We start from the raw sequence: 20,899 nt of genomic DNA, 5'->3' as shown, positions 1-20,899 counted from the left end.
TCCAAAGGGCATCCCAGAACAGAGCTGTTCAGTCTCTACCTGTCCCCGGCAGAGATGTTGCCACCCCAGCAGACCACACCATAAAAGATGGCTGAGACCACCACAGAGTCATAGACGGTCTTCAGAATTGGGCCCTAAACTTCAAAAGACCTGAGTCTCCACAGCAGGTACCAGCTCCTTGGTTTTATTAGTGTTGATCTTGAGGTAGTTCTGCTGGCACCCGTCCACAAAGCCTTGGGGTCAGTTCTCTGTACTCCTTGTCGTCCCCATCAGTGATGAGGCCGACTATTGCAGATTCATCAGAGAACTTCTGCAGGAAGCACTGGGTGGAGTTGTGGGAGAAGTCTGCAGTGTAGATGGTGAAGAGAAACGGAGCTAGAACCGTTCCCTGTGGGAGCCCCGTACTGCAGACGACCCTGTCCGACACACAGCCCTGAGTTCTCACATACTGTGGTCGGTTGGTGAGGTAGTCCAAAATCCAGGTAGTGAGGTAGTGGTCCACTCCTGTGTTTTCCAGCTTGTCCTTCAGGACCGTGGGCAGAATGGTGTTGAAGGCACTGGAGAAATCAAAGAACATGATTCTCACAGTGCTCCCAGCGGTCTCCAGGTGAGAGGGAGAACAATGTAGAAGGTGAATGACGGCGTCATCCGCTCTGATGCCAGGCTGGTAGGCAAACTGAAGTGGGTCCAGTGATGAGCTCACCAGGCGCCAAAGCTGAGCCAGGACCAGCCGCTCCAGGGTCTTCATCAGGTGGGATGTCAGAGCCACCGGCCTATAGCTGTTGAGGTCCTTGGGGCGTGAAGTCTTTGGCCCTGGTACAACACAGGAGGTTTTCCAGAGCTGTGGGACTCTCCCCAGCCTCAGGCTCAGATTGAAGATGTGCTCCATCACTCCACACACTTGGTCTGCGCAGGAGCTGACAACCCTTGAGCTGATGCCATCTGGACCCGCTGCCTTCTTGCCTTTAATCCTCCTCAGTTCCCTCCTAACCTGTGTGGTTGAGAGGACAGGCTGTAGCCTTGTGTTGAGTGTGTATTGGATGCTGTTGTTGGGGGTGGGGAGGAGTGAGCAGGGTGAGTAGAGGAGGTGTGAAGTGTCTGAGGTGTCAGAGGTGAAACAGCAGCAGTGGGTGTGGGTGAGTCTGCAGCCGATGTTGAAGACTGCCTCATGGATGAATCAAATCTGTTGAAGAAATGATTCAGTTCATTTGCCCACCTCACATCCCTCCCAGGCAGAGAGTTCTGAAGTTTGTGGCCCGAGATGGTTCTGAGGCCTCTCCAGATTTCGCCAATGTTGTTTTGCTGAAGCTGGTTCTCCATCTTCTGCCTGTAGCTGTCCTTCCCATTCTTTATACAGTGGGGCAAAAAAGTATTTAGTCAGCCACCGATTGTGCAAGTTCCCCCACTTAAAATGATGACAGAGGTCAGTAATTTGCACCAGAGGTACACTTCAACTGTGAGAGACATAATGTGAAAAAAAATCCATGAATTCACATGGTAGGATTTGTAAAGAATTTATTCGTAAATTAGGGTGGAAAATAAGTATTTGGTCACCTCAAACAAGGAAAGTCTCTGGCTCTCACAGACCTGTAACGTCTTCTGTAAGAAGCTTTTCTGTCCCCCACTCGTTACCTGTATGAATGGCACCTGTTTGAACTCATCATCTGTATAAAAGACACCTGTCCACAGCCTCAAACAGTCAGACTCCAAACTCCGCCATGGCCAAGACCAAAGAGCTTTCGAAGGACACCAGGAAAAGTATTGTAGACCTGCACCAGACTGGGAAGAGTGAATCTACAATAGGCAAGCAGCTTGGTGTGAAAAAATCAACTGTGGGAGCAATCATCAGAAAATGGAAGACATACAAGACCACTGATAATCTCCCTCGATCTGGGGCTCCACGCAAGATCTCATCCCGTGGGGTCAAAATGATCATGAGAACGGTGAGCAAAGATCCCAGAACCACACGGGGGGACCTGGTGAATGACCTGCAGAGAGCTGGGACCAAAGTAACAAAGGTCACCATCAGTAACACACTACAACGGCAGGGAATCAAATCCCGCAGTGCCAGACGTGTTCTGCTGCTGAAGCCAGTGCATGTCCAGGCCCGTCTGAAGTTTGCCAGAGAGCACATGGATGATACAGCAGAGGATTGGGAGAATGTCATGTGGTCAGATGAAACCAAAGTAGAACTTTTTGGTATAAACTCAACTCGTCGTGTTTGGAGGAAGAAGAATACTGAGTTGCATCCCAAGAACACCATACCTACTGTGAAGCATGGGGGTGGAAACATCATGCTATGGGGCTGTTTTTCTGCCAAGGGGACAGGACAGAATGAATGGGGCCATGTATCGTGAGATTTTGAGCCAAAACCTCCTTCCATCAGTGAGAACTTTGAAGATGAAACGAGGCTGGGTCTTCCAACATGACAATGATCCAAAACACACCGCCCGGGCAACAAAGGAGTGGCTCCGTAAGAAGCATTTGAAAGTCCTGAAGTGGCCTAGCCAGTCTCCAGACCTCAACCCCATAGAAAATCTGTGGCGGGAGTTGAAAGTCCGTGTTGCTCGGTGACAGCCCCAAAACATCACTGCTCTCGAGAAGATCTGCATGGAGGAATGGGCCAAAATACCAGCTACTGTGTGTGCAAACCTGGTAAAGACCTATAGTAAACGTTTGACCTCTGTTATTGCCAACAAAGGTTATGTTACAAAGTATTGAGTTGTATTTTTGTTATTGACCAAATACTTATTTTCCACCCTACTTTACGAATAAATTCTTTACAAATCCTACCATGCGGATTCATGGATTTTTTTTTCACATTCTGTCTCTCACAGTTGAAGTGTACCTCTGGTGCAAATTACTGACCTCTGTCATCATTTTAGGTGGGGGAACTTGCACAATCGGTGGCTGGCTAAATACTTTTTTGCCCCACTGTAAGTACTCTCAGCTCTCTCTGCACCCTTTTCAACTGCTCTTTGTCTCTGGATTTGAAGGCCCTCTTCTTCTGCTTGAGGACGGCTTTAATTTCTGTGGTAATCCATGATTTGTTATTAGAGAAACACCGCACAGTCCTGGTAGGTATGGTATTATCCACACAGAAGTTAATATAGTCCGTAATGCATGTCACAAGGCTGTCGATGTCCTCTCCGTGGTCGTCACAGTTCACCTCCCACACAGTAGACTCAAAACAATCTTTAAGAGCCTCCTCGCTCTCCTCCGACCATCTCTGCACTGTGCGCATGGCTGGTGGCTCCCTGCGCACTAAGGGCTCATACACATGGACAAGGTGCACCAGGGTGTGATCAGATCTGCCCAGGGGAGGTAGAGGTGATGAAATGTATGCCTCTTCAGCACTGGCATACAGTATGTCCAGTGTTTTCTTGTCTCTGGTTGGGCATGTCACATACTGGGTGGGCAGCGTGGAGTCCAGTGAGACATGATTAAAGTCCTCTGATATTAAAAGAAGGGCTCTTGGAGATTGCATTTGCAGTCTGCTGACCACAGAGTGGAGAGGGTCACATGCTGTATCTATGTTGGCTGAAGGGGGGACATACACCCTTATTGCGATAACATGTGAGAATTCCCTGGGGAGGTAGTACACACACATGCTAACGGCTAACAGCTCAATGTTGCAGAGTTCTTCTTTCACAGTGATGTGCCCAGGGTTACACCATCTGTCATTCACAAACACTGCCATCCCGATAGCGTCACGCTCGTGTCCGGAGTTAGCGGTGTTAGCCTGGACTCTGTTAGCATTATGATGCTACATTGCTGATACTCCCTCTGTGACCAGGTTAGCGACGTGAGGTCATCCATCTTAATGGGCAAAGATCTTACGTTTCCGATGATTACAGAAGGGAGAGATGGTCTATAACATCTCCTTCTCGGGTGACGGCGCTCCCTCACAGCACGACACCCCCGTCTTTTCTTCCTCGGCTCACTGGGAATGTCAAGTCTGTCTGCCGGCAGTACTGCTGTGGGACGCAGCGCTAACAGCTGATCCCTACTGTAAACAAAGGATTCCTGCAGTGGGTCCCCAAACACGGGTGAAAAAAGTAGAAAAAAACCAAGAAAAATGACCAAGACTAGCACAAAACGGTAGAACATGATTGCAGAGTCTAATTGCTAATACTTTAGTTATAAAAATCCATCCATCCATTCGCTTCTGCTTCTCCTTTTTAGGGTCGCGGGGGGGCGCTGGAGCCTATCCCAGCTGTCATAGGGCGAGAGGCAGGGTACACCCTGGACAGGTCGCCAGTCTGTCGCAGGGCTAAAATAGTTATAAAAATTACGAGAAAAAAAGATGAGAAAGAAAGAAACTCAGAATGAGCAGAGGTGCTGTAACAGGCTGCCACACACGGGGGGCGCCGGAAGTACCTGTGCACCTTATGGTCCCAAAAATACGGTAAGTCAGGCAAACTGACCTCAATGACCTTAAGGTAAATGTCACCAGGATTCAAACTATTCCAATATTTTTAGTAAATGCAGCTACGGTATCAATTTAAAAAGGTGACTTCGTACTAGAGTTATAGCCTTCACAATATTTTCCGAGATTAAAGTTGGATTAAAATGTTCGGATCTCTCGTGTCGTCCTTACATACCTCCACATTGGTGACCCCTGAGGCGAACATGCTAAGGTAAAAAGAAAAAGCCAGCTCCTGCCTGGAAACATCAGTGGCTGGCGGACTTCCACCTCCACCTATAGCTGAGTTTGCTGTAGCTTTTAAACTACTTGGATCTTTGCCTTCATGATGCCCCTTCATGGTTCGTGTGCATCAAAGTTCAGTTTGCTCTTCGTGGCATTTCATCTGATGACACAAAATACCATCATGTGATCTCATACACTGATCTCAAGGCGCTGCTTGTGCGGCGCTTCTCCCTTTCCAACGTGAAATGGTCCTAGAAACTCCTCCCTCTCTCGGGCCTGGGTGAATGTACTGCTCTTGAGCTCATGGAGAGCATGCTGTCCTTGCTAGGAACATATGATGGATGATTCCTCTTCTTTCAACAGCTGCCAGCTCTCTCAATGCTGTCATTTTCTTCACAACCCTGTTTTACTCGGGGTGCCGAGGCCTTGGTGCATGCTAATTTTGTAACTTCGCGAAACATATTTTAATGTTTGCTTTCTGAGTTTCCCTCACTACCTTTCCCTACTTTCTCAAACACTGTGATGAAGCACGAGGTGGACCTTATCACTCCGGTCGGCCCTCAGTGTTTGTGTGCGCACACCCTGCCTTGACCCTGCTAAACTGTCTGTCGCTCAGGAGGAGTATGCAACTATGGCGCGACTGAGAATTGTGCAGTGTTCGAATAGTCCCTGGACTTCCCCATTAGACGTGGCACCCAAATCTGACGGTCAGTGCAGGCCTTGTAGGAATTTTTGCCATCTAAATAATGTCACGGAAAGCAATTGTTATCCCATTCCGCACATTGAGAATTTTTTTGGCTCATCTCGCGGGGACTTTTTTCATCAATTTTTTCTAAAATTGATTTAGTGCAGGGGTATCACCAGGTTCCTGTGCGTGCTGAGGATGTCCCCAAAACCACCATAATAACTCAGTTCAGCCTTTTCAGGTTTTTGCACATGCTCTTCGGCCTGAGGGGTGCAGCCCAAACCTTCCAGCGTTTGACTAACTAGGTATTACGCGGGCTCTCCTTCGTTTTTGTATATCTAGATAATATCCTGGTGGCCAACAGCTTGGAGGAACAGCACACCTGCGTCAGGTTTCTTGGCGCTTGGCAGCACATGGCCTGATCAATAACTTGTCTAAATGTCAGTTTGGTTTGCCAGTTCTACCGAGATTAAAGTTGCAGTAAAGTATTGGGATCCCTCGTGTCATCCTTACATACATCCTTACCTCCACAACATGAACATTTCAGATGATTTTATTTAAAATTATTATGGCATTTATTTAAAGAAATTATTAACACAAAATGTATTTGTTCTTTTCAACATTCCTGAAATTATTTACAATTTACCATATAGGTCACTTTAGTATTAAATCTAGATGGTACAAAGCACTATATCATTTCCAGAAATGGCCCACTACATTACATATAAATGCAAATATAATGCCAAACAGCAGTTGTCTCAAGGCCTGTTTTGCCTTTCAAATGGAGCTAAGAGAACGTGGTAGAAGGGAAAGTTTACTCCAGTTTTTTTTCATTTATTGGGAAAGGCAGAGGAAGGTGTTTATGTACACACAAAATATTGTTCTTATTTTGCTGGTTAAAAAAGAAGATACAAAGTGAACTCCCATCCTTTGTGCTCACTTCCTAATTACCTAGAGACACCCAAAAGACAACCGGCCCCTCTCAACAGTTGAGACAAATCATCTGGGAAGTAGGTAAGCAAAGGAGTAACATTGAGTAACAAATCCTCATTTCCTCCTAAGATGGCAGCAACTCTTTCATGAGGAATAACTCTTAACAATTCCCTGTACCACAAAGTAACAGTGGGAGGGTTATCCTTAACCCAGTTAATAAGAATACATTTCCAGTCCAGCAACAATAGTTTATCATCTAGTTTATGCTGCAAATAAGTTAATGCTGATTCTTTTGAAGGTAAACCAAGCATAAAAAATCCAGGGTCCCTTTAGGTCCGATTCGTAAAAATATTGCTGAGTTCTTGAGATATGGAACTTCAAAATCTTTTGATTAGTTTAAATTCCCAGAAGTAATGGGAAAAGGTACCAGTCTGTATTTGACATTTGATACAAAAAGGGGATACATGCGGTGTAATCTCATGCAAAACATTAGGAGCTATATATAGGCGGTGTAAAATTTTGTATTGGGTTTAAGCAAGCGGTTGCAAGTAAAAGTAGATCTAGCTATGATAATGGCTCCTTTCCAATACTCCTAAGTATATTCATTATTAAGATCTCGCTCCCATTTATGAATAGCACTCATTGTACAGCGTGGAACACATGGTTATTTCAAAGGATTTACTGCATCTTGCCTGTAATGGTGTTAGAGACTGATAAGCAGGCCAGAGTCTGTTTTTTTATCTTAAATTTTGTTGCATTTGTGTGCAGGTCTATAACTACTCACTCACATCCATTTCTTTCAGCAGCATAAAACATATCTTGCAGTGTACTGTAATGTTAATTATAAATCCTTTATCAGACAAAAATTACATTTAAATATGCATATACCCAGACTCTGTTATTTAATGTGTCACAGAATTGTAAGTGACTCGTAATGTCTACTAATGTAATATAAATGTAATAATAATAACAATAATGTAAACACAAAAATGGCAACATAATATAAATTGTTACTGATTTTTTTTTTTACTTTTAGCTTGTAGTTTTGCCCATGACATGTTTCTTGGTATTCTTTTCTGGCTTAAGTAATATTATGTAACACTTGGGTGCAAAAATACAAATTAATAAGCCAAGAGCTGAAGACAAAATTGCAAATATTTCTACAGCTACAGTGAACTTTCCAGGAGAACTGATGTATGCTGGGATGAATGTAATCCACACAGCACAGAATATCAGCAGGCTGAATGTGATCAATTTGGCTTCATTGAAATTATCAGGAAGTTTTCTTGCCATGAATGCAAGGATCAAACAAATGACTGCAAGGATCCCTATGTATCCCAACACTGCATAAAAAGCAGCCTGAGATCCTGTTTTACATTCCAGAACAATCATCCTATTGCTGTATGTGAACAACATATGTGGGTAAGGTGGGTTTAAAGTCAGCCATAATGCACATATTACCACTTGAATCAAAGTGCAGGAGCAAATGATGATTCTTTGTTGTGCATGACCAAACTTTCCAGCAATGTTGTTGCCAGGAAATGTGGCTTTGAAGGCTGTGACAACAACAATGGTTTTTCCCAAGGCACAGGAAATGCAAAGGGCAAATGTCACACCAAAAGCGGTGTGGCGCAGCATGCATGTCCAGACTGTTGGTTGACCAAGAAAAGTGAGAGGACAGAGAAAACACAGAAAAAGAGAAAACAATAAGAAAGAGCTCAGCTCAAAGTTGCTGGCTTTTATCACAGGAGTTTCTCTGTAGTTGATAAAAACCACCATTGTGGCAAGGGAGAGAGAGGCCCCTAACAGGGATACAAGTGTTAGAGCTATTCCCATGGGCTCATGATATTTCAGGAACTCAATAGTTCTAGGAATGCAATCATCTTTTCTCTCATTGGACCAGTATTCCTTTGGACAAGGTGTGCAGTCTGCTGCACCTGTTGAGGATAAATAGAAAGGGTCAGTGGTGTATCTAGATGTACATTTGGGATAATAATAAATTAAAAATCTACTTTAAAAAAGCATATGACGCAATAAGACATTAATATTTTAAATATTAGCTATATGTAGACACTAAACATGTCATGTTATAATGTACACGTTCAACGTTTACAGGATATACACTCTTGATATGTTTCTGTCTACCTGTTGAGTTGGCTATAGTTCCATCAGCACAGGGTACACAGTCAAAACAACATATAGGTTTTCCCTGAATTTGAGCTTTTCTGGTTCCAACTGGGCAAACATTCGAACACACCGATGTGGGCATCTGTGACAAAATAAATATTTAAGTATTGTAGAGGTAAATGATTATGTGTTAACAAGAGAAAAATAAAGGATGAGATACTAAAAGTGTACTGCATGTAAAAATAGAGAGACATCATGATTACTGTTTTCCCTGTCCTCCACACTATCTTTTCCTCCTCGATGCTGAGCTTGTAATCACCATTTGCAGCAAATGTCAAATGACCAAGTGTCACATGTTGCACTTTTCCATTTATCAACTGCCAGTTAATGACATCATAAGAAGCAGGAGGATCGCCATTCTCATCAAAAAACACCTCATCACCAAACTGATTTGTGAAATTCACCTTTTGTAACTTTTTACTGACCTAGAAAGGAAAGGATTATGTATTAGGTATGTATAAACGTTCAATTATTGGTTTTGTTTAAACAATTTGAACTATTGTAACTTTCAGTTAAACAATTTCTCACCTCCTTGGGCTTTATTTCTGACAGGTTTAAACATCGCTTTACTGTTTGTGCTCCAACTGGTTGGCAGAATACCAGCTGATGCAGAGCATGTGCAATAGCATAAACTGCTTTATAGACATTATAGGTCACTCTGAGCTCTGTGACATTGAAGAAATCATGCTCGGAATTCATTAATGTTTCATTGCCTGTACATCTTTTGGTTGTGTCCTCAGTAGCTGCATGTACCCCTTGCAAAACAGGTGTGCAGCCCACCATAATCTCCCAGAAATCCTTCACAAAAGGTGCATTGGGATCTGTATAAGGACTAATACTTGTAAGAAAGTGTTTAAGTTTAGGAATAGCCATCTTCTGCATTACAAATCCCACTGTTCCGCCAAAGGATCTATGTATTTCAGGTGTGGATGGTCGAGGTGCTGTTATCCAAGCCACACAAGAAATCCACTGAATTCCTGTAATGTTCTGGTTCACAATCTCTTGCATCAAAGGATAAAAGTCACCCTCAGAAGAAAAAGCCAAAATTACTTTGACAGATGACTGTTTTATTATTTCCACAACTTCTTGAAATTTATCTCTTGTGTACGTGCGTAGAACTGATGCAACAAAAGCAACACAAACCCCAAACTTTTCAACCTCCTCCTTAAAGGCAAGAATTCCATTACGTCCATAATCATTGTCTGCCTGTATGGCTCCAATCCACTGCCATCCAAAATGTTTGACCAGTGCAGCCAAAGCTTTTGCCTGGAAATAGTCGCTGGGGATTGTTCTAAAAAATGTAGGATATTTAGTTCTGTCACTCAGACAAGCACACGTTGAGAAGTAGCTGATCTATAAAAGAGAAAAGAACACTGAAACAGTGTGCATGCAACGATACATCATACAATGCCAAAACATCAAATATCACTTAGCATCATAAAACATACAACTTTATCTCTTACTATTGGCATATGAAATGGTCCAAGAATTCCAGCAGCAGCTATTGACTGAGATGACCCAGACTCTGCTATGAGGGCAGATATAGCTGGAGGGCAATGAGAAGTCGCACTTGCCTCCTCTGCTCCACTAGCCAGCGTTAGAGCAGCACGTAAAGTATTTGTAGGAGATGCACAAGAGTTAAGGATCCTATAGCCAAGAGATATGTTTGGAAGCAGAGCAGGATCGTTGTTGATTTCTTCAATGGCAAATATCATTGCCTGTGTCCATCGATAAATTCGCAGGTCAAATCTAAGGACATTTTAGTGATTGATACAAGTCATAAAGTAACCCAGCCATTGCTTCCCATGTATGTAAAGTACAATGTCAAGAATGAAAACACAAATAAACATACATGCATGACAAATGAAAAAGCCACTTGTGGTAACTCATACCCTTCACACTGCACTTTAGGTGGCTCCTTGTCAAATGTATAAGTGCTGAGTATCTCTTTGTTTAAAACTGGGAAGATTCCTCCGATCATTATGTCACCTTCCTTAAACAAACTTGGCATATCAAACCTGCCAAAAAGTTCACAGCCAGATACTGTGTCTGTGCTGAGAACACACAGAAATAGGAGGATACCTCTTTGCATGTTTGCACTGCATTGCCATATAGGCATGACAGCACAGTTCTTATAACAACAGTATCACATGTAGTCAATGTGCTATAATTTCCCTAAGGCCTCAGTGATCTTAGATTGGCAAACTTGGAATCAGGAAATTAATGCTCTACACGTATTGTTAAATGTCAGTAAACTATCTTGTATCGAAAAGTGTCTAAAACTACTTTTGCAATGCACATTAATCATAAAGAAATTTGAAAGGGACTTTAGAAAACTCTTTAGCTAGGTAATGTATAAGTTATCCATAGTCTTTCAGTTTTTCAGTTTTTCACAGACAGGGTAAATACAATTATTGCCCCTATAAGTAGATTAATTTAGCTTTAAATGATGAATTATTCGTTTTGATTTTGCTTTTTAAAAGTTTGTGTGCGTGTGTGTGTGTGTGTCTATATTGCATGAAAAAAAATCTGTCGTGATTCATTGGCAGCATTATTATTAAATTACAATTTTGTGTAATCTATACCTTTGTGCCAATTCCTTGTCTCATAACAGATCTTAAAGGCAGCGATAAACGATTTCAATAGATATATTTAATAATAATAGCAATAGCAACTGGACAGGCAAAACAGAGAAGCAAAAAAGTTCTTTTTTTTTCTTTAGATGGGCTTATTCATCATAAGGGCAGTGCCCTGGGGCGCACTGCCTCTGTCATTGCGCCCCAGGGCAGCTGTGGCTACAATCTAGCTCGCTATCGCCAGTGTGTGAATGTGTGTGTGAATGGGTTAATGACTGAATGTAGTGTAAAGCGCTTTGGGGTCCTATGGACTAGAAAAGCGTTATACAAATGCAGGCCATTTACCATTTACCATATAATTAATTTTGAGGTTTGATGAGCTGCTTAGTAACATGATCACATGATTTACACATTTTTAATATGAAGGCTTCTGTAAAATCAGCCAGAGTGATCTAGATGTGAGTAACATATAAAAAACACCCAGCACGCCCCTGCGGGCGGTTTATCCTTCAAGCTCGGGTCCTCTACCAGAGGCCTGGGAGCTTGAGGGTCCTGCGCAGTATCTTAGCTGTTCCCAGGACTGCGCTCTTCTGGACAGAGATCTCCGATGTTATTCCCGGGATCTGCTGGAGCCACTCGCCTAGCTTGGGGGTCACCGCACCTAGTGCTCCGATTACCACGGGGACCACCGTTACCTTCACCCTCCACATCCTCTCGAGCTCTTCTCTGAGCCCTTGGTATTTCTCCAGCTTCTCGTGTTCCTTCTTCCTGATATTGCTGTCATTCGGAACCGCTACATCGATCACTACGGCCGTCTTCTTCTGTTTGTCTACCACCACTATGTCCGGTTGGTTAGCCACCACCATTTTGTCCGTCTGTATCTGGAAGTCCCACAGGATCTTAGCTCGGTCATTCTCCACCACCCTTGGGGGCATCTCCCATTTTGACCTCGGGACTTCTAGGTTATACTCGGCACAGATGTTCCTGTACACTATGCCGGCCACTTGGTTATGGCGTTCCATGTATGCCTTGCCTGCTAGCATCTTGCACCCTGCTGTTATGTGCTGGATTGTCTCTGGGGCATCTTTACACAGCCTGCACCTGGGGTCTTGCCTGGTGTGATAGACCCCAGCCTCTATGGATCTTGTACTCAGAGCTTGTTCTTGTGCTGCCATGATTAGTGCCTCTGTGCTGTCTTTCAGTCCAGCTTTGTCCAGCCACTGGTAGGATTTCTGGATATCAGCCACCTCCTCTATCTGCCGGTGGTACATACCGTGCAGGGGCCTGTCCTTCCATGATGGTTCCTCGTCTCCCTCCTCTTTCTTGGGTTTCTGCTGCCTGAGGTATTCACTGAGCACTCGGTCAGTTGGGGCCATCTTCCCAATGTATTCTTGGATGTTCGTTGTCTCATCCTGGACTGTGGTGCTGACACTCACCAGTCCCCGGCCCCCTTCCTTCCGCTTAGCGTACAGCCTCAGGGTGCTGGACTTGGGGTGAAACCCTCCATGCATGGTCAGGAGCTTTCTTGTCTTTATGTCAGTGGCTTCTATCTCCTCCTTTGGCCAGCCTATTACCCCAGCAGGGTACCTGATCACGGGCAGGGCGTACGTGTTGATGGCCCGGATCTTGTTCTTACCATTCAGCTGACTCCTCAGGACTTGCCTGACCCTCTGCAGGTACTTGGTGGTTGCAGCCTTTCTAGCGGCCTCTTCATGGTTCCCATTTGCCTGCGGGATCCCCAGGTACTTGTAACTGTCCTCTATGTCTGCAATGTTGCCTTCTGGTAGTTCAATCCCCTCAGTTCTGACTACCTTCCCTCTCTTTGTTACCATCCGACTACACTTCTCCAGTCCGAACGACATTCCAATGTCATTGCTGTATAGCCTGGTAGTGTGGATCAGTGAATCGATGTCTCGTTCACTCTTGGCATACAGCTTGATGTCATCCATGTACAGGAGGTGGCTGACAACTGCTCCGTTCCGTAGTCGGTATCCGTAGCCAGTCTTGTTAATGATCTCACTGAGGGGGTTCAGGCCTATGCAGAACAGCAGTGGGGACAGAGCATCTCCTTGGTAGATCCCGCACTTGATGGTAACTTGTGCTATGGGCTTGGAGTTGGCCTCTAGTGTTGTACGCCACATCCCCATTGAGTTCCTGATGAAGGCTCTTAGGGTCCCATTGATCTTGTACAATTCTAGGCATTCCAGTATCCAGCTGTGGGGCATTGAGTCATAGGCCTTCTTGTAATCAATCCAGGCAGTGCACAGGTTGGTCAGTCTGGTCTTGCAGTCTCGGCTGATTGTTCTGTCTACCAGTAGCTGGTGTTTTGCACCTCTGGTATTCTTGCCAATTCCTTTCTGTGTCCCGCTCATGTATTGACCCATGTGCCTGTTCATCTTAGCCGATATGATGCCTGACAGGAGCTTCCATGTAGTACTGAGGCAGGTTATTGGTCGGTAGTTGGAGGGGACCGGTCCCTTCTTGGGGTCCTTGGGGATCAGGACCGTCCGGCCTTCAGTTAGCCATTCCGGGTGTCTCTCGTTAACTAGCAGCTGGTTCATTTGTGCTGCCAGACGCTCGTGGAGTGCAGTCAGCTTCTTCAGCCAGTAGGCGTGAACCATGTCGGGCCCTGGTGCTGTCCAACTCTTCATACTGGAGACCCTTTCTTGGATATCTGCCACTGTGATGGTTACTGGACCCTGTTCAGGGAGGTCGCTGTGGTCTGCCCTCAGATCCACTAGCCACTGAGCATTGCCGTTATGGGTTGCATCCTTCTCCCATATGCTCTTCCAGTATTGCTCCGTCTCCAGCCTTGGTGGTGCTGTTCTCTTATTGTTCCCTTGCCACTGAGAGTACACCTTTGCTGGTTCTGTGGAGAACAGCTGGTTTATTCTCCTGCCTTCTATCTCTCTGGTGTACCTCCTCAAGCGGCTGGCCAAGGCTGTGAGTCTTTGCTTGGCAGTTTCCAAGGCCTCAGGTATGGACAGCTTGCTGTATTTCTTAGGCACCTTATTTGTCACACCTTTCTGCAACTCCGTTAGTTGGCTAACCTCCCTCCGTGCTACTTTGATCTTGCCCTCTAGCCTCCTTCTCCATGGAGGGTACTGCCCCTTGTGGCTGTTCAACTTGTAGCCAAGCATCTCACTGATCACTGCTGCCGTATTGTAGATCAGCTTGTTAGTGTCGGTAATCGTGGTTGTAGGTATCGTCCGTAGTGCTGCATTAACATCATCTAGCAGACCTTCTGAGGGTACTTCACGTAATCTTGGTAACCGGCTACGGGGGATCCAGGTTTCAAGCTTGGCCATGATCCTATTTTTCAGGTCAGTTCCTCTCGCACTCAACGATCCTTCTCCTATCGCACTTGGGGCTATGTACCCAATCTCGGGTGGGGGTGATGATATCTCCCCCCTGACCTGGCGTCCTGACTCCTCCTTGCCGTAGCATTTGTGTTGTACCTCGTCAATCTCTAGCTGTGAGAGCAGTCCCTTCTTTCGAATGTTGGAACACTGAGCTACTAGTTGTTTCGCCGTCATTGTGGATGTTGGGTATCGAAGAATTCCAGTAGCCCACTTTTCGTCAGGGTGCCCTGGTTCCTCAACACCTGACGCGGACCTTGTTGATCCGGGCGACGTCCGAGCCGGCATGCCTTCATATTTATCTGTCTCGCTCATGTCTGCGGTAGGCTTGCTTAGCATAGGGGGTCTAGCCTTAGGACCCTTACTGGATACAGACGCCCCCAGGCAGGAATCGAACTTGCGATCCTCTGTTCCAAAGGCGTGTAGTCTAACCACTACGCTATCCAGCTGCTATATATATATATATATATATATATATATATATATATATATATATATATATATATATATATATATATATATATATATATATATATATATATATATATATATATATATATATATATATATATATATATATATAAGATCCTGTGGGACTTCCAGATACAGACGGACAAAATGGTGGTGGCTAACCAACCGGACATAGTGGTGGTAGACAAACAGAAGAAGACGGCCGTAGTGATCGATGTAGCGGTTCCGAATGACAGCAATATCAGGAAGAAGGAACACGAGAAGCTGGAGAAATACCAAGGGCTCAGAGAAGAGCTCGAGAGGATGTGGAGGGTGAAGGTAACGGTGGTCCCCGTGGTAATCGGAGCACTAGGTGCGGTGACTCCCAAGCTAGGCGAGTGGCTCCAGCAGATCCCGGGAACAACATCGGAGATCTCTGTCCAGAAGAGCGCAGTCCTGGGAACAGATAAGATACTGCGCAGGACCCTCAAGCTCCCAGGCCTCTGGTAGAGGACCCGAGCTTGAGGGATAAACCGCCCGCAGGGGCGTGCTGGGTGTTTTATATATATATATATATATATATATATATATATATATATATATATATTAGGGGTGCAACGATATTCGTATCGATATTGAACCGTTCGATACAGCGCTTTCGGTACGGTACGCATATGTATCGAACAATACAACATTTGTAATTTATTTTATCAACTTTCCTTCTGACGATGCTGTGTGTGTTGAGCGCTCAGTGAATCTGCGTTCGACTACTCCGCCTAGGCTGCACTGTCGAGCGCAGATCCACTGAGCGCTCAACACAGACAGCATAGTCAGAAGGAAGAGCGCAGGGCAAGCTAGCGAGACAGAAGTTAAGCTCTCCTTGCAACATGGACCTCCCCCACCCTCATTCAGATCTGGCGTTTGGAATTATTTTGGTTTTCATGTGACGTATGACCCTGAAGGTAAGCGAGTCATGGACTAAAGTAAAACAGTATGTTGGATGTGCCATGCAATGCTCAATTACATGGGTGGGAACTAGTGTGTTAGCGCAGTTAGCTCGTTAACGTGTTGGCCGTCTAGCCCCATGCACGGGGAGATCTGCGGTAGCTCGTTAACGGAGATTTGCCGTGTTGTGGCGTTAAGGTCATTTCAACGAGATTAACCTGAAAGCACTAGTGGGAACACAACGAATATGACTGCACATTTATGCCAACATCATCCTAGTGCAAAGACAAAAACAACAAGCATGCTACTAACTTTAGCCGAGTCATTTAGACAGCTGTTAGCACATGATTCTCCTTATGCTGCTGAGAATATAGCCCAGAAGAAGCGGATAGTATAGCTTTTATTTTGGAAAGAGACATTTCTCTGTAATAAACTCTCTTTTCCAAAGATGAGTGATTCCTCAATCAGATACAGGGCTCGCAATATCGGTAGCCCAACGTCCTGGGGCTAGCGATTTTTTCAGTCGGGCTACCAAAATCTATCTCTGCCCTGCCCGTCGGGCTATTGTAGGAAGGAAAAATATATGTCAATGCTTTTGCATTCTTTCAGAAATGTAGCTGGGTAATTATGTCATTGGCATCGGTGAGCCACTGTCAATATGTGACATATTGAAATCGCGTTTGAATTTGCACTTGTTTTTTTGCTTTCACTTTGCAATCGTGCGAACTGTGTATAGAGAGCGACAGCACTGATTGGTGAGTGATGATAATTTGTGCACCAATTCCTCTGACATCGTCTTATCAATCGTTAGCTTACTATGCAAACATGACAAGTGAAATCTCCCGCAGCAAGCTTAAACATGTGAGAGGTTGATCGCGCAGAGAATCGCTGAGCTTATGTGAGTGCGTGTGTAAAAGCAGCAGGACATATATTTTAGTTCTGCTGAGCCAAATAAGACAGGTCAGGGTGAAGAAGTGACAGCCAAAGAAAAGCTTACCACAAAACGGAGAAGTTATGACAAATCAGACTATAAGGCAAAAAGAAAGTGCAGCTTTATGGTTTCATGGACAAAAGAATTTCTGTGGCTGCAGTATGACGAGCTGAATAACCAGGGCTGCACATAAGTGGTCCGCAGGTGCGCATTCGCTGTCAAAATAAAAAACACACACAAGGGTTAGGGTTAAATTTAAAAACTGTACTTTTGAGTTAAAATATATATTTATAATTTTAATAAATGACAAATTAAAAAGGCATGAACATTTTTTTTGTATCGAAAAAATATCGAACCGTGACGCCAAAGTATCGAACTGAACCGAACCGTGAATTTTGTGTATCATTGCACCCCTAACATATATATATATATATTAGGGGTGCCTTTTTAATTTGTCATTTATTAAAATTTTAAATATATATTTTAACTCAAAAGTACAGTTTTTAAAATTTAACCCTAACCCTAACCCTTGTGCGTGTTTTTTATTTTGACAGCGAATGCGCACCTGCGGACCACTTATGTGCACCCCTGGTTATATAGCTCATCATATTGCAGCCACAGAAATTATTTTGTCCATGAAACCATAAAGCTGCACTTTCTTTTTGCCTTATAGTCTGATTTGTCATAACTTTTCCGTTTTGTGGTAAGCTTATCTTTGGCTGTCACTTCTTCACCCTGACCTGTCTTATTTGGCTTAGCAGAACTGAAATATATATCCTGCTGCTTTTACACACGCACTCACATAAGCTCAGCGATTCTCTGCGCGATCAACCTCTCACATGTTTAAGCTTGCTGCGGGAGATTTCACTTGTCATGTTTGCATAGTAAGCTAACGATTGATAAGACGATGTCAGAGGAAGTGGTGCGCAAATTATCATCACTCACCAATCAGTGCTGTCGCTCTCTATACATAGTTCGCACGATTGCAAAGTGAAAGCAAAAAACAAGCGCAAATTCAAACGCGATTTCAATATGTCACATATTGACAGTGGCTCGCCGATGCCAATGACATAATTACCCAGCTACATTTCTGAAAGAATGCAAAAGCATTGACATATATTTTTCCTTCCTACAATAGCCCGACGGGCAGGGCAGAGATAGATTTTGGTAGCCCGACTGAAAAAATCGCTAGCCCCAGGACGTTGGGCTACCGATATTGCGAGCCCTGTATCTGATTGAGGAATCACTCATCTTTGGAAAAGAGTTTATTACAGAGAAATGTCTCTTTCTGTTAATGGAAAATTGTATTTAGTAGTCAGTATAATCTTTTAGTGATATAAGTTTGCATATGGTAGAATACTGCATGTAGTTATTTGTATTAGGAAATATTCAACCATGTATACTTAGAGGCATATAATTAATTGTGTGTGATCTCTAACAGGCTGCAAAGGCTTGGTGTGTATTCCACACTAGAATGCACACCCACATCCTGGGAGCACGAGAGAGGTCATACCTTCTCTTATTGTTTTACGGCAGGATTAACGTAGCTATGTCTGTTTTAGTTTAAGTGCTTCTTTACATATAGATGAACTGCTGGACTTCCTCACCATGTTATTTAGGGTGAGGGGGAGACTACCCTTTCCTGACCAAGGATGTATCTTTTGTGCTTTTATGACCCTTTGATCAGCAGGACACACACACACACACACACACACACACACACACATACACACACACACACACACACACAACTGAAGTATAAATAAAGACCAGGGCAAAGCTCAGCGCGAGTCTCTGAGACTGCCCTTGCTAGCAAGAACTCTGTGTGTTTCTCTTCTCTGAGTCTTTACTGAAGAAGTGTTTTAGAATATTTTCCCTAACATTATTTGGTCCTTCGTAGCCGGATCAGAAAATATCAGAACTGTTATCTGTGACTCTGTTCCAGGATCCAGCACTGATTCCTGACGCCGTGGGGAGCCAGCACCGAAGCCTGTGCACAGCCCTCTTGGACGAGGAGAGAGCCCCAGGACGTTAAATTCGGGTCTGGGCCGGTGTTTTTAATCTGGTCCACGGCGGTGGGATTCAGTCCAATGATCTGAACCACCAGTGAGACGTCGGAGAGTGAGAAACACTATTTTGGTATATAAGACGGCCGCAAAAGTTTAAAGAAATGTGATAAAAAAAAAAGATTTAAGTTCGCCAAAAGGAACCGTGTTTTGACCAGTTTTAGAGGTAGCCGAAATTATCTCGTGACAAATTAGGTTTAAGTTCGCCAAAAGGAACCGTGTTTTGACCAGTTTTAGAGGTAGCCGAAATTATCTCGTGACAAATTAGGTTTAAGTTCGCCAAAAGGAACTGTGTTTTGACCAGTTTTAGAGGTAGCCGAAATTATCTCGTGACAAATTAGTTCGCAAATGTCTATGTGTGTGTATGTGTCTGGAAGTAAGTTGATTTTACAGCACAATAAGCTGCTGAACTACTTCCATTTTTGTTTTCTTTGCTGAGGCTCACGTGCTGGTGACAGGAGAATGGTTGAGTTTCATCTCATAAAACTGATACCGCTTCACCGTTAGGGTGAAGTCGAAGGCCGTATCAGTAAACCAGTCTGAAGTCAAGCGTGCCAGCGACGGCCCAGCAAAATCTTTGAAAATGGGTGATAAACAAGTAAAATTAACACCTGATGAGAAATGTCTAGAAAAACAGCAAGCCGGAGCACGATTAATCCAAAAGAAAGAGAGAGGAATGCATCGTGGAAGAGCAAGAGGTAGAAGAAACAAAGTAGACAGTAACTCAAAATAGGATAGCAGCTCAGGTGAAGAGAGCAGTTCAGACTAGGAAGAACATAATAATCCCTCACCCAGTGAAAATTAGAGATCACAGTAGTTTGAAGTAGTTTAAAAAAGGGTTGGAAACAGACCCGACTGAATAGATATAAATGCAAGAGGAATAAAGTAAAATAAACAAAAAGCTAAATTACAACTTAATTTTAATGCATTCAAACTAATAATAAAAAGGATAACAACCTATAAACTGGTATTAATAATGAAAGCAGATAATTCACACAAACAGAACTATGATAACTGTGATAACTGGAGTGTGCAGCGTTTCCATGAGCAGTTTTCCTGCATCTTGACTTGTGTGTAGAGTGTTCATAGCATCAGCATCATGTTTTTGTTTATTTGTTTTGTTGGGTTGAAAAATAGTTAAACTGGTGATCATATTTATGGATCACCATGGCACATATCATCAGCCATGTGATTTATTTACGCAGATGACAAAGTGAGTGTGAATGTGTCTGACGTCACAGTGTTTGTGTGCGCTGTGTAAAAGTAATTGCCTTTGATTGTGAGAGCGGTGATTCTGCAGGTCACCAGCTATTGTAAAGAAAAAAAAAAGAGTGAAAAAGAGACAAAATTTACACTGTAGATGAAAAATAATTATAGGAAAAAGGTTTTGTGTTGATCAACCAAGAACAACTACAATCTCATTTTCTGCTTTTAAGAAAGGACTGTTCACAAAAACACACAGAGAGAGAGATGTGTGTTGATTAAGCAGTGATGATAATAATGAAAGTCTCTCAGTCTGTCGTTTACAGGTGGGGAACGGACCTGGATCAATTCTCCACGGGCAGCAGTCGGAAGAAAATTATAGGTAGAAATCATTAGAAAAAATTAGAAACGCCCAGCCAGAATCTTTTGGCTGAATTGTTTTGCACCTTCCCGTCCTCATCCTGAACAAGCAAGCTCCAAGGAAACTGATCTCTCCCTGAAGACACCGAGTGCAGTTTCAGAAGCACGAGCATGAACATCAACAGTGGACAGGAGTCCAAGAGACAATACCAGAGTTCTGAGCAGAGAGGTCCAGCAGCATTGTGGGCAAACGGCATCAGAAAGAGAAGAACCACCATCTAGATTGGATGGATGGAGATGCGTTTCCAGCAAGCTGCAACCTCACTGTGTGTGAAGAACTTTTGAGAAGACTGTCTGAGTTTGACATTTGCTATGTTTGGAGTGAGATGGCAATGAAAGAGACAGTGGGACAAAGAGAGACACGGGACAAAGCTGAAAAAAAACTGACTGCCATTGGACTGAAAAGTGGGAGAGAAGGAAAGGAGCAGAAGAGGGCTGAGGCTGCTGTTTTAGTGTGGGCAATCAAATTAGGTTAAGGAATCCGGGGAGACAA

At 43.8% G+C, this 20,899-nt stretch overlaps 1 protein-coding gene across 1 annotated transcript; it reads right to left on the bottom strand.

The window, feature by feature from the left end:
• Positions 1-7,301: 7,301 nt before the first annotated feature.
• Positions 7,302-10,437, bottom strand: LOC147314716 (extracellular calcium-sensing receptor-like). Its single transcript, XM_086262677.1, has 6 exons — positions 10,349-10,437; positions 9,920-10,205; positions 9,237-9,809; positions 8,759-8,881; positions 8,415-8,538; positions 7,302-8,200 (listed from the first exon to the last, which is right to left on the bottom strand). The coding sequence occupies exons 1-6, from the start codon at positions 10,435-10,437 to the stop codon at positions 7,302-7,304; spliced, it is 2,094 nt and encodes a 697-aa protein (XP_086118803.1).
• Positions 10,438-20,899: the final 10,462 nt, after the last annotated feature.

The sequence above is a fragment of the Aulonocara sp. 'chitande type north' Nkhata Bay genome, linkage group LG14, assembly GCF_057382095.1.
Source record: "Aulonocara sp. 'chitande type north' Nkhata Bay isolate Kocher_YH1m ecotype deep benthic linkage group LG14, A_spYH_male_GT1.1, whole genome shotgun sequence".
In the NCBI taxonomy this organism is placed as follows: Eukaryota; Metazoa; Chordata; class Actinopteri; order Cichliformes; family Cichlidae; genus Aulonocara; species Aulonocara sp. 'chitande type north' Nkhata Bay.
The sequence above is the reverse complement of the archived record's forward strand: the minus strand, read 5'-3'. Positions and strand labels throughout refer to the sequence as shown.

What these genes read in the sequence shown, in the direction of transcription:
- LOC147314716 (XM_086262677.1), bottom strand. Translation starts at nt 10,437, where the DNA reads ATGATCGGAGGAATCTTCCCAGTTTTAAACAAAGAGATACTCAGCACT. An exon ending in AGGATTTCTGGGAGATTATG is followed by an intron (nt 8,882 to 9,236) that starts GTGGGCTGCACA and finishes TTTCCTTTCTAG; the next exon opens with GTCAGTAAAAAGTTACAAAA. An exon ending in AACTATAGCCAACTCAACAG is followed by an intron (nt 8,201 to 8,414) that starts GTAGACAGAAAC and finishes CAACAGGTGCAG; the next exon opens with CAGACTGCACACCTTGTCCA.